The following is a 14,165-nucleotide window of genomic DNA, read 5'->3' on the forward strand; positions in this document are numbered from 1 at the left end:
GAAAGAGAGATGGAGAGTCAGTTTTAACACTGCTGCCCTTGAATTTGGGTGTATTCTTACGGCTTCTCTGCTATTTGTAACGGTCAGTGTTGAGATTAAAAGCACGAATGCAGACGAGGCCAGCTCTTTCGTGTTTGAGGTAAGACTCTCGGTTGTGGTGTGCAGGGTCGCCGGTTCGTGCCCAGCCTCTGCCCTGTTACACAGGGGCTGGTTCACTCACACTGCGGCAGTATTGAGAGTCAGGGACTGTGGCTGGTTCACTCACACTGAGGCAGTATTCAGAGTCAGGGACTGTGGCTGGTTCACTCACACTGAGGCAGTATTCAGAGTCAGGGACTGTGGGCTGGTTCACTCACACTGAGGCAGTATTGAGTCAGGGACTGTGGGCTGGTTCACTCACACTAAGGCAGTATTGAGTCAGGGACTGTGGGCTGGTTGACTCACACTGAGGCAGTATTGAGTGTCAGGGACTGTGGGCTGGTTCACTCACACTGAGGCAGTATTCAGAGTCAGGGACTGTGGGCTGGTTCACTCACACTGAGGCAGTATTCAGAGTCAGGGACTGTGGGCTGGTTCACTCACACTGAGGCAGTATTGAGAGTCAGGGACTGTGGCTGGTTGACTCACACTGAGGCAGTATTGAGTGTCAGGGACTGTGGCTGGTTCACTCACACTGAGGCAGTATTGAGAGTCAGGGACTGTGGGCTGGTTCACTCACACTGAGGCAGTATTGAGAGTCAGGGACTGTGGGCTGGTTCACTCACACTGAGGCAGTATTCAGAGTCAGGGACTGTGGGCTGGTTCACTCACACTGAGGCAGTATTGAGAGTCAGGGACTGTGGGCTGGTTCTCTCACACTGAGGCAGTATTGAGTCAGGGACTGTGGGCTGGTTCACTCACACTGAAGCAGTATTGAGTGTCAGGGACTGTGGCTGGTTCACTCACACTGAGGCAGTATTGAGAGTCAGGGACTGTGGGCTGGCTCACTCACACTGAGGCAGTATTCAGAGTCAGGGACTGTGGGCTGGTTCTCTCACACTGAGGCAGTATTGAGTCAGGGACTGTGGGCTGGTTCACTCACACTGAAGCAGTATTGAGTGTCAGGGACTGTGGCTGGTTCACTCACACTGAGGCAGTATTGAGAGTCAGGGACTGTGGGCTGGCTCACTCACACTGAGGCAGTATTCAGAGTCAGGGACTGTGGGCTGGTTCTCTCACACTGAGGCAGTATTGAGTGTCAGGGACTGTGGGCTGGTTCACTCACACTGAGGCAGTATTGAGTGTCAGGGACTGTGGGCTGGCTCACTCACACTGTGGGCTGGTCCACTCACAGAGTCAGGTTTTACCTGTTGGCTTGTTGAGTTGTTCTGCTGGAATATTCAGGAAGATCTGCTCCACAAGCACGGGAGGAACCTCCACTGAGATTACACTGTCCTTGTCTGTCACTGTCATCACTGCTGGCCTGCCACACACACAGAAGGGCACAGAGAGACACAGAGAGACACACACACAGAGGGACAGAGAGAGAGAGTCCCAGACAGACAGAGAGAGAGACACACACAGAGGGACACAGAAATTGCACCATGAAACACCTAAATATGATGCCCTCATTAGCATGTGCCACACAATGTCCTAATTGGTGGAATATTTGGTAAGCCTGGTAAATAAAGATCAAAGTATTTTCAGAAGCAGCCCCTACACATTAGTTCCTGGTTGCTACTGATATAAGCAAAATCAGTAATAGAACATCATATAAAACATGCATAAAATACAAGCCAAAAAAGTCAGGACATTCTTTACAAAAAAATGACAATTAAATTTACCTCTATGGTGTAGCTTGACACCACAAAGGAAATAAAATGCAAACCACCCCTAACTCAGCTTCATCCAGGCTAGGCTTGTAGCATTGATACTGAGGTGATGGGCAGAATTCAATGATAAGGGGAAGCATTGAAAATGGCAGAGGTAAGAACTCATTTAAAAACCTTTACCAAGAAAAAGTTCCAAACTATTGTGCCTCTGCAATTAAACAGGAGCTGTTTCAATAATGTGGATTGGTTTGAATGATCCCTACAAGGGTGAAGCTGTGCTGCTAACCTGTAGTACCGCTTCACTCCAGTGTGTGGCAGGCAGGGGTAGCAGAGCTGGTAGATTCTGTTATCGTCGACTCCCAGCTCGGAGCCACACCTCCCGCATCCTACAAAGGTGATGTCATCAGCCACCAGTCCCACAATCCTCTGCAGGGGCGTGTCTCCATCCATCAGCAGCTGGGCATTGTGGGAGGTTCTGCCCGTGAACTGCAGAGCAGTGATGTGAGCCTTCACTACCACTTCCCCTGGACAGACAGACAGACAGACAGAGACAAAGAAGGAGGCAGCGAGAGGCGTAAGAGACAGTGAGAAAGAGGCAGAGAGGTACAAACACACAGGCAGACCAAGAGAGAGGCAGGCAGACAGGGAGACATGCACACACAGACAGAGAGAGAGAGAGAGAAAGAGAGAGAGGCAGTGGTATTTATTGCACATTCAAACAATAAATAAATAGGGGCTACAAAACACCCTGTAGAATTTCCTTACAAAAATGTTGGTTTGTTGTAATGCAACTTTGGGTAGGCAGTTAGATTCTTCTTTCTTCTCTGCTCAAGAAACTTAAATAGGTTTGTAATGTTTAAGTTTACACACTTCAATTTGCACTTAAAAATGCATTGGATTACCATGCTTATAATCGCATTTATAATTCACCTAGGTTTGCTTCTTTAACATGTTTTACTATACCTCTGTGCTTTACAATGCTCACCCATGACTAACCATGCTTTCACCATACTTTATTACAATTTGCCTTTTACTAAGTGAAACTTTTAAATGGGTTAGTTTACCATGGTTTGTTTTTTTAATATACTTTACCATACCTCACTGTGCCTTCCAGTGCTTACCTAAGGGGAATAAGGGGAAAGCTGCACTGAGTGGGTTGGTTCTGTGATTGTAATTAATCTGGTCCTCACCTGAGTGTCGGAAAGAGAGCAGAGTTTGCAGGTCTGTCTCGCAGCACTCCAGATTGGACCAGCTCCAGAACTCCAGGGCCCGACTGTCATCAGGGAACAGAGGCTCGCACGAGCTCCAGGGGGTGGAGTGCAGCTCCAGGAACCCTGAAACAGAGCCCCACCGTACCAGCAGACAGCGGAAATCCCACACCAGCGCTAGAGAGCAGAGAACAGACTGTGAATCCCAGGCTTTATTACACATTGCCATGCTTTTACAATGGGAAACTTTTAAAATGGTAGAACACCACCCATAGTGTTAATACCAGTATACTGCAGAAAGAGATACAAACACACACAGGCAGACACTCATAAGATACACAGACACACAGAGACAGAGCACTGTAAACTCACCTCTCTTCCTCTGAATGCGCGGCAGCCAGGCGGTAGCACCTCCCCACAGCACCAGTGCCCCCTGCTGGCCATCTCCCTGCTCCACACTCAGAACAACCTTCCTGAGAGACTGCCCCCTGTAGGAGTACACTGGCACTGCACAGGGGAACAAACAGTGTAAAACAGGATTTTTATGGGATCTTTACAGAGGTGGTGGAAATACTGTAACTGAAGAAAGACAAAGAAAAGGACAAAAGATAGAAAAGAAGAAGGAATAAAAAGAACATAATGAAGTAAAAAGGAAATAAATCTTTGCTTTGCTCGATTTTAAATGTTTCTTAGGCATCTACAACCAATACTGTGTCTGCTGCTATAATGCAAGAAGAAAGCAAGAAGACAAAAAATTAGAAGGAAAAAAGAAAGAAAAATAGTCAAGCAGTCATATACATACACAGTCAGATGGACAGGCATTCCTAGTGAGACAGACAGATAGACAAACAGGCAGGCAGTCAGAGAGTCACACAGACACAAACACAGTCAGATACAAACACAGACAGGCAGTTGTTCTGTACTGTGCTGTGCTGTTCTGTACTGCGCTGTGCTGTTCTATACTGTGCTGTTCTATACTGTACTGTGCTGTTCTATACTGTACTGTGCTGTTCTATACTGTACTGTGCTGTGCTGTGCTATTCTGTACTGCGCTGTGCTGTTCTGTTCTATGCTGTGCTGCACTGTGCTATTCTGTACTGTGCTGTGCTATTCTATACTGTGCTGCGCTGTGCTATTCTGTACTGTGCTGTGCTGTGCTGTACCAGTGAGTGTGGAGATGCATGTGACCCGCAGCAGCGCATGGACCAGCGTGTCGGCTCTCAGGACCCCCAGACGGGCGTGTCGGATGCTGTGGGGACTCTGAGGGGCTCTGGGGGGAATGGAGAGGAGGTGGGAGTGCTTCTCCCTCAAATACCCCTGCAGCTCCGCCAGGGCGATCCTGTCCACATATCCTGGAACTGCACAGGGCAAAACAAGACATGGTCAAACCATGGGGCCTGCCATCCATTCAAACAATATGCAGGAGCCCACTTGTCATTCCAATAGACTTTTTTTACATTCATTTGTACTTGATTTGTCTGCAGTCATGAGACCACTTGTCATTCCGATAAGACTTTTTTACATTCATTTGTACTTGATGCATCTGCAATCACTCTGGGTAGTTCTATGTTCTGTTGCTCCAGTACTGGGGTTGAGTTACCTCTGTCTGTCTTTCCTCTGGCTTTGAGCTTGTCTGCAGCCTCCTAACCGTCATGTACTGAACACAGTTCCTAATTCACATGAAGTGACAAATGTGATACAGACTGAGTTGGTGATGGGGCTGGCAGAGTTATAAGGCAATAAAATAAGCCGGTCTTTGAACATTGAGTCATCCTCCCGAGACTGGTTAGAAGTGGAAAGCAGGGGTCTGATTTCCGCCTCACCTCGCTCATGGTTGATGTTGAAGAATTGGCCCAGGTTGAGTAGCTTGCTGGCTGGAGTGGATTGCAGAACTGTCTCCCCTCTCCACTGGTCCTCCTTCACAGTCACATCTAGGAAACAAACAAGCAAGAACTCTATCAGCCGAGAGGCTGGGAACAGTGAACAAAAACCACGTCTACCCCCTCGATCCAGCTCCCTGAATCCTGTAAAGCGTGGACACATGCACGGTGTTTCACAGCAACAACAGCCCAGCACACTTTATAAGAACAGAAGAGCACGTGCAAACAAGAGGCCATTCAGTCCACCCGCACTCATCCGCTTCCTAGTAGCTGATTGACCCCACAACTTTGTCCCATTCTTTTCCCATTGTTCTACTGTGCATTTACCATCGTTTACCTGGGCTTGCCATGATTAATTTTAATATGCTTTACCATACCTTGCTATTCTTTACAGTGCTTCCCAATGCTTTACCATGCTTTCACTATGCTTTATTACTTTGCAGTGCTTTTACTATTGCAAACTTTTTCTTCAGAGTGTGGGCAGACAGGCAGGCAGGCAGGCAGGGAGGCAGACAGACAAGCGGGCAGGCATGGCAGGAAGGAGACAGTTGAGAGCAGGTGCTGCTGAATTTAGCCACACAGGAAGTGGTCTAATTAAAAAATACCAGTGCAAAGGAAGTGGGAGCAAGCGAGTGCAACAGAGCTGAGCAGGTGAGCTCCGCAGACACACCCAGGAAGAGGGCATTTCCACTGAGCACACAGGCACAGGCAAGCTTACTGAGTGGGAAACTTAGGAAGGTCTTAGGAAGGAGCAGTGCTGAGAACCAAATATTTAGACAACAACCCAAAAGTGTACAGTCTTCATACCCGACAAACTCAAAAGCACATGACCTCGTATGAGCTGCCATATCAGGTCACGGTTCAATGCCACTGGTCACCAGCACACGAAGCGAGCAGGGATTATAGTAGACCCTTCAGATATGAAGTCACAATCTCAGTCAGTCTCTGAGATACGAGGCTCTGGCACTGTGGCGACAGGGGAAGGCTGCTTTGTGCACTCACGGTCAGGAGCAGGACTTTAAAGGGTTCATACAGAAGTTAATATGTCGTGTGTCTTATTGTGAAAGAGATATCAGCTCGTGCAGTTTGGGGGAAAGGACCATGACGCAAAGCTGAGAGTGAAGTTAATAGGATGATCCACTTTACAAAAGCTATGTGGTTTTTTTTTTTTGTTTAGATTTTTGAACACTGGAATTAGGTGTGTTCTCTGCACGGGATGAAATCTGCACACAGGGTAAGATGTACTGGAATTTTGGCAAACTTTTCTCTGTGATTGGTTGCCTTCTGATTTGTGGTTTATAATTTACAGATCCTCACGCACCCGTTATGAGGACCAGGTCCCCGGGGTACACAGTCAGAGCCCAGAACGCCGCTGCCCGCCACAGGACCACCTTCCTCTCTGTCCCCGACTGGTCCGTCACCATGATGGTTGCCAGGGGAACAGCTGAGCCTGCGGCCATCCCTGATCTCACTCTGACCTCCTTCAGATGGCAGGGGTTCAGCACACAGGCCAGGACCTCGTAGCGCTGACCCTGGTCCACACAGCTCATCAGCAGTGCAGGCTTCCCAGGAAAGCCCCTGGTTTCCCTCAGGCCTCTCCTTCCCTTTTGGTTGGAAGGGGAGGTTCTGGTTTTCTTGGAGGCAGGGGCAGGGGCAGGGGGACTGTAGGTTGTGGGTTTGGAGGCCCCTTCCTCAGTCTCTCTTCTCTTCTCAGTAGCGTCACCATCTTGATGGGGAGGCTGTAAAAAGTTTCAAGGTGGGGGAAATTCACATTGTTAAATAAATAAATAAAATAAAATAAAAAAAAAACAGGATTTAAATGGAAATAGAAATGAGCAACGTACGAATACCTAAAAGAGCCCTAGTGTTAAAATCCTGTGTAGTTTGTGCCTTTAACAGGGAGACCTCGGGGGACCCAATCCAGCATTCGAAAGCCTTTTTAACACCAGGCAACTTTTCTAGTAACTAGTTGTTAGGGGGACATTTTCAAGCAATTTTCACACTTAACTTGTTCAACTATACCACCTTGAAATATTAATGAGGATAAAATTGCTCAAAAACATCCTCTTCCTAGTTGCTTCATGCAGTTGCCACGTTTCACGGGCTTAGAAGTTACTGCCTTACTTCTTCTTGAGAGCAGAGCAGCGCTGCGCAGCACGTCTCCATCACAACGCCTCCCTCCCCCCGAGGCAGCAGCTCGCCGGGGGCACTGAAGAGTTCCTCTGAGCCCTCCGCAGTGTGGGGCTCCTCTGGCGAGGATCTGTCTGGCTGGGTCGCTCCCAATACGGCCCCTGGGGTTGAGTTCCAGCCTCTCGTAGGGGTGTGCCGCTCTGGGGCTAGTCCTGAGACGGTTTCTTCCTCTTGGACCTCGAGTCTCTCCCCGCACTCCGACGCCAGCAGCCCCTTTAAGATGGCGGCCTGGCTGGTGGCCCACACGCTCAGGAATTCCGTCTGCGTGGACAGCTCCTGCTCAGCTGTCCGTGGATCTGCGTCTTCAGGAAAGCAGCTGTCCAGATATTCCGTGATAGCGTCGCTGGGCAATGCCAGACTGCGGCTGACCAGGCGCTTTCTCCCGGAAGCCGTTTGGGAACGCTGGGCTCCTGTTCCTTCAGTTCCTTGCCTCGCTGCTTCCTTCCCCATTTCCAGAGGGGAGCAGGGTTCATTTTGGCGGGACGGATCGCTGGATGGTCTTGTTCGGTTAACGCTCAGCCTGTCTGAGTGATTGCAGGCGCTACTGCAGGCGCTATAGCCAGCGGCTCTTTTGCTCCGGCAGATCCCTGCATCCCCTGCAATGGCTCCTCCCTCTCTCAGCTCAGAGACGGGGTGAAGTTTCCCTTCTCGGCAGGAAAGCTCAATCCGGTTCCAGTTTTCCAAAGTTTCCTCCACGGGAGTCTCTGTTCCCGTCGTTCCCTTTTCCTTAGAGAATATCGGAGCGCCGAGGAAAATGTGGATTCTCTGTTTTCTCTCCATGTTTTGAACAGGGTTGAAAGAGGATTTGGGGTACAAAGTTCCAGGCCCCCCGAGTTCTCTGTGGACTGATCTGGATGTGTAGCACAGTGCTGCCTGCTTCCTCTTTATCTGAAAAAACTGAAACACAAGAAGCACTTCATTTACATGCAGCCTTTAAAAGGCTCCTTTATAACGTTGTCAAAGTTTTGCTTGTAAATCTTTCTCCTCGATGATGTAATGAGCAATGTTGTGTGATGCTCTGACCGCGAACAAGGTCTGCTTTCTTTTCTGAGGACGCACAGCGCACTGAAGGCAAAACTATGGAAGAATGGATCAAACAAGACTCCAAACAGTACACCTGACTGTAAAACTGAATGCGAAGCAGGGTCGGTTGGTCGGTCTGTCTAATAAAGCACACTGCACAGACGGTAGACACTACATTATGGGAGAATGCAGAAAAGACACAAAGTCATTACACAGTATTTTACTGTAAAAATAGAACACTGCAACTTTAAATGAGATTCACACATGTAAATAAAGCTATTTTTTTCTTCACCAGTTCAGTAGTGCAGTTGCAGACATCCCTGTGCACACAGCCTCGGCTCTCAGTCTAATTGCGCAGGTTTGGGAGTGTGTTGCTGGGGTAATTCTCTAGCAGGCAGGCCAACGCAAATATTTTTCAAAACTGTTTGGATAGGGCCCACACCCAGTGCAGTACCACGCAGCCACCAGCAGAGGGTGAATAGGCCCAGATTGTGAGAGAATGCAATGACTCACACAGACTGCATTGCAACAGAGGAGGGCAAACAACAGCTCAACATTCCTTTCTGTTATTTCTGTGGAAATTCCTGATAGTTTCCAAAGATTTAATTTGGCTGTATTTAGATTTTTTTAAATTTTTTTTTTTTTTTTGGCTCATGCACGGCTGGCTTGAATAATGAAAGCTGCAAAATAATAATTTGATGCATTCTTATGATGTGTCTATAATAGTTGAGCACAGTACATTTGCACAGTGATTTAAGTGTTCCCACAGTTACCCCATGCATTTATCTATGCTTGTCCATGCTTTCACTATGCTTTATTACAGTTTGCCATGCTTCTACAATGGGAGACTTTTAGAAGGTTAACTTGATCAGTGAAGCAGTGCTGGATGAGATTCGTGAAGATGTCCTTTCCACAGGCACACATAAAAAAGCTAACCAGGAATCTTTCAATGCTTGCTTTCTTGCTTCACAGCAAGCTGGACCAAATATCTGCATTAGAACGCTTTCATAGTATAGTATCACATGTATGAGGTATGTGCTTATTTATACATTGTCTAATGCTTGCTACCCTGTGTGATTGATGTTGTCAGATTGAAAGAACAAAGGTAATTGTAACAGGAAAGCCGACACCAGTGTAGACTTGCACAGTAAATCTGCCTAGCCTTCCCTGTGCTTTCCCCATTCTCAGCCTAAGCATTCTCACATCATGGAACGATGCTAACCGTTTGCTTTTTTTTAAAACATATTTGATGTTCGAAACGGGGAGGTTTGGAAAATACTAAGTGTGTACCACCACCCCCGCCCCCGCCCCCACTCGCTCCCCCGAGTCTCATCAGAGGGTGTTGTCCCTCCCTCGACCAATCAGAAGAGGGGCTGCAGTGCTGAAATGCTAGCATGATTGATCACTGCACACACACACAGATACATCAAAGAGAAACCTGGGGCAGCTAGCATTAGAGCTGTGTAGAAAAACAAGGAGAAGAGGGAGGAGGAGGGGGAGACAGGGAGGGGATGAAGAGAGGGAGGGGATGGAGAGAGAGAAGAGATGGAGAGGGAGGGGATGGAGAGAAAGTGGATGGAGAGAAAGGGGATGGAGAGGGAGAGAGCGGGGGGATGGAGAGAGTGGGGGATGCAGAGAGGGAGGGGATGCAGAGAGGGAGGGGATGGACAGAGGGAGAGAGAGCGGGGGGGTGGAGAGAGGGAGGGGATGCAGACGGCTAGAGAGCGGGGGGAAGGAGAGAGGGAGGGGATGCAGAGAGGGAGGGGATGGAGAGATGGTGAAGACATTTGAGTAATAGAGGCATAGAGTGCTATACTGAATAAGAGTACATTTGTTTTCTATTGGGCTGTGACACAATAATACAAGTTGTGTCAAAAGTGCACTCTCCTGCATTGAATTTTCCTTAAACAATTGTTCATTATGGGGACATGGACTCTGTCCTCATAGGGTAGGTTTGTTCAGGCTTTCCTATCTTTTGACCCTGAAAGTACTGTAAAACGTGCCCACTGATAAACACACACATACACACACACACCTTGTCCTACAGTTACTGAGATTAGCCCGTTAATAATTATTGCAAAAGAGACCTTTTGAACTTGGAGATGTGGAAAGCCGCTGCTATCTTATAATTAATAATTATCACTGTCCAATCCTGAGGTCTAGGGTACAATAACTAAACAGAATCGGCACATTTACTGCAGAGAACCCAAAATCACACACAGACACACTCACAAGTCAAAGCACTGCAGCTCTATGCATTTACTGGCAAGCTGTTGTTTTATGAATACTGTTCACTGCATGGCCACTTGACCAAGAGAACAGGGGGTGCAACAGCAGGACATGACAGACAGACAGACAGACAGACAGACACAGAGACACAGACAGATACACAGACAAACACACTGACAGATATACAGTCAGACAGAGACACACTGACAGATACACAGACAGACACAGAGACATACTGACAGATATACAGACAGACAGACAGACACATACAGACAGACGGACACACAGACACAGACACACACACACAGACAGACAGACACACAAACTGACACACACAGACACACAACAGACAGACACACACACACACAGACAGACACACAGACACATACACAGACAGACACACACACACAGACAGACAGACACACACACACACACACACAAACTGACACACACACACACACACACACACACACAGAGCTCCCGAGATGTACTACTGCAGAGGTTGCCAAACTTCCTTGTTTAGGGGACCAATATGTTTAAGAATAGTATTAGCTGTAGCCATCACAAGGCTTGTCTCTCACCACCACAATCAGAGACCGCCAAGTCAAAGAAAAGCCCACGGTTTATATGGATGTTTATATACAGTTCATCATCTCTATCAGAAGCAACAGTGAAAGAACATGTTTGTGTTCGTTAAATATACATGTTGTTTTTATAAAAGAGGCATTTCCACAATTTCCTAGGGTCCCCTTATAAAGACTTACCAGGGTAAGTTTGCATGCTCATTTTGCAGTTTTCCCATGCTTTTCCCATAGTTTTACTATACATTTCCCATAGTTTGCCATGATTTTTAAACATGCTTCACCATACCTCTCTGGGCTTTACTATGCATACCTATGCCTTACCATGCTTTCACTGTGCTTTATTACACTTTGCTCTGCTTTTATTATGAGAAAGTCTTCGAGACCTCTGCGTCCTGCCCGCTGGCCGTGTGTTACTGTGATTGGGTTTACAGAGCTTCGTTAGGCTGCAGGTCCCTGGCAGGAGCTACGCATGTGCAGTGGTAACTTGCAGTTAATGCTGATCAGCAGCACAGTGGTTGTGTAAGCAAGCAGAGATGACTTGCAGAGGAAGGAAAGGTCTGCTGAGGTGAGCAGTTCTGCAACAAAGTTCAGATTCAAAGTGCGATCTCCGTTAGCTGACTAAGTGGTTGGGTAACCCATTGTGTGCACACTGTCTTCGGAATAAACAGACATATCGTGTCAACAGAAACTCGAATACATTTAATGACAAACATTTCGACTGGAAGTCTTTTCCATTGACTTCCAGAGTCTTCAAAAACGACGCTGAAAAAGCTTTCTGTCAGAACATTTGGTCGGGGGTAATAAAAACTATTTTTTTTTATTTGCACAATTGTTTCTAGGGAATGTAAAGCCATGGATTCTCTTTAAAACCAGGATCAGCACATCAGTGTTTTGAGATGCTTGAATTGCACCAAATTTTGGATGAAAAAAAAGTAAACACCGACATATAGCTTTTAGAAAAACCTGGAATTTTTTAGGCAAGGAAAGAAAGGGCCTTGTATATATTCTATTGTTTCCGACAGCCACAGGTGAAGTTGTTAAGGCCGTGTCAACAGAGAGGTGTTTCAAGGTTGCATTACAAGAACGAGGCACACAAAACTTTAGTCAAAACAAAGAAGAGTTCATTTTGTCTGCTTGGCGTACAATAATGTTGTATTTTGACAACATGTAAATGTCTTCCAATCACCCCAACCTCTCTGACCCACACACTCTGTGGAATGGCATGTACAGTTACCAGAGCACCATGCACCATGTACAGTATAATTCAAACCAACTGCAGACTTAGCCCTCAACATCTGTTGTTCTTAAGAACACTTGCCTGACAGAAAGATTTGGAGGGGGGCGGGGGGGATGCGTGTGTGTGTGAATCTCTTTCGCCGCTTCAAAAAGACAAAAACACTGTATATCAATATCTTCTGTGTCTTCTATTCATATGTCTACTGGCATATGAACATTAATATATGTAGACATATTATACACAATATTATGTTTTATTTTTTACAACAATAATAATAATAATAATAATAATAATAATAATAATAATAATAATAATAATAATAATACTTAATGCAGTACCGGTAAATAAAAATATCTGCGATCTTAAAATACCAGTTTTAGATACGGCACTACGATTAAGACAATATGAAGCAGCGTGTAACAGGTTTTTTGTCACCACATACCACTCTCTTTGTGTAAAGAGGGGTCTCCTACCCTAAGTCTGTCTATCTCTGCTTCATTTCCAACTGTGTGCCCTCGGGTCCTGGTTTCTGTGCTGTGTTTACAGTACTGGCTATAGGGCTAACTTCGTGAACTCCTATTAGGATTTTATAGACTTTACTCAAGTCCTCCCTAATTGTTCTTATGAAAGCAAGGAGAGGATGTAAGCGGCTGGGCTGTGCTCAGCAGCTGCTGAAAGGCAGGAAGGCAGTTTCAGTGTGCCGAGCTGGAGCTGTTGTTCTTTATTGATCAGTATTGCTGGTCTGGGGGAGTGAGGAGAGGGAAACTCCCACAGAGCCAGCCAATAATGAAATGGGTGGGGGTTGTTTATTAAACCCAGCGCTGTGGGGGCAGGATCCTATCTTCCTATCCACTGTTGGGAAGCAGGATAAGCAGGCTGGCGATGGGGCAGTGGCAGCAATCAGGATTCATCGAGTTTGAAATCAGAACCCTAATTACTATGCTGTAAATGAGATTGTGCAGTGCTTTGCTATGCATGATTCATGGTACAATGGTTTATAGAACAAGTCCTTTGACAAGGACCAAGGGGCGATAGAGGCGGCTCTTTCTCAATTTTACAACTCCTTTGTCTTAATGATTAATGATTTTTAATGAAGCATAAAATATGCTGACAAAGCCCCTATTGCACCAGGTCCTATATCTAATGTACATATCTGTACAGAAATGTGTAATGGCAAAAGGAGATGCACGTGTTTTACAAGATTGCGAAACTGCAGCAAGAGATAAACGTGTTGCACTTTGCAGGGCACAAAGTTCACCAAGCAAAACAAATACATGCAACACTTATTAAATAAATAAATAAAATCAGAGTAATAAAATTATAAATAAATAATATTATATATATATATATATATATATATATATATATATATTATATATATATATATATATATTATAATTTCCCTGTGGACCACTTTGGCTGCAGTTTGCGGCAGTATCAGAACAGCACTTTACCCTTGTCTGCACTTCATCCAGTTCAGGATTTTCAACCAACTAGACAGGCCCTAACACATCCCTGTGTTCCGATTGGTGTGAATGTGTTGTACACGCCCCCTCCGCTCCATCGCGAGCACGAGGGAGACTATACGCGCACACGCCTCCTTGAGGGGGGCGGGAGAGGGGAAGGCGAGGTGCTGGGGGGGGGCTGCGTGTGCGTGTGAATCTCTTTCGCCGCTTCAAGAAGACACAAACACTGTATATCAATATCTTCTGTGTCTTCTATTCATATGTCTACTGGCATATGAACATTAATATATGTAGACATATTATACACAATATTATGTTTTATTTTTTACAACAACAACAACAACAATAACAATAACAATAATAATAATAATACTTAATGCAGTACCGGTAAATAAAAATATCTGCGATCTTAAAATACCTGTTTTAGATACGGCACTACGATTAAGACAATATGAAGCAGCGTGTAACAGGTTTTTTGTCATGTAAAACTTATACTTTTTAATCCGCAGCGCTACTATGGCAGGAGACGAGTTTGTT

The 14,165-nt window shown here is 46.0% G+C and overlaps 1 protein-coding gene across 1 annotated transcript in view; it reads right to left on the reverse strand.

The window, feature by feature from the left end:
- Positions 1-14,165, reverse strand: part of LOC121321642 (nuclear factor NF-kappa-B p100 subunit-like) — a 36,686-nt gene that overhangs the window by 21,268 nt on the left and 1,253 nt on the right. Inside the window, exons 2-9 of the mRNA XM_041260642.1 lie at positions 7,024-7,986; positions 6,221-6,638; positions 4,843-4,950; positions 4,183-4,377; positions 3,392-3,526; positions 3,002-3,196; positions 2,098-2,335; positions 1,347-1,462 (exon numbers count right to left, since the gene is read on the reverse strand). Of these exons, the coding sequence (XP_041116576.1) occupies positions 1,347-1,462; positions 2,098-2,335; positions 3,002-3,196; positions 3,392-3,526; positions 4,183-4,377; positions 4,843-4,950; positions 6,221-6,638; positions 7,024-7,869 (2,251 nt within the window). The 5' untranslated portion in view covers positions 7,870-7,986. The remainder of the gene's footprint in view (positions 1-1,346; positions 1,463-2,097; positions 2,336-3,001; positions 3,197-3,391; positions 3,527-4,182; positions 4,378-4,842; positions 4,951-6,220; positions 6,639-7,023; positions 7,987-14,165) is intronic.

The sequence above is a fragment of the Polyodon spathula genome, chromosome 10, assembly GCF_017654505.1.
Source record: "Polyodon spathula isolate WHYD16114869_AA chromosome 10, ASM1765450v1, whole genome shotgun sequence".
NCBI classification, from domain to species: domain Eukaryota; kingdom Metazoa; phylum Chordata; class Actinopteri; order Acipenseriformes; family Polyodontidae; genus Polyodon; species Polyodon spathula.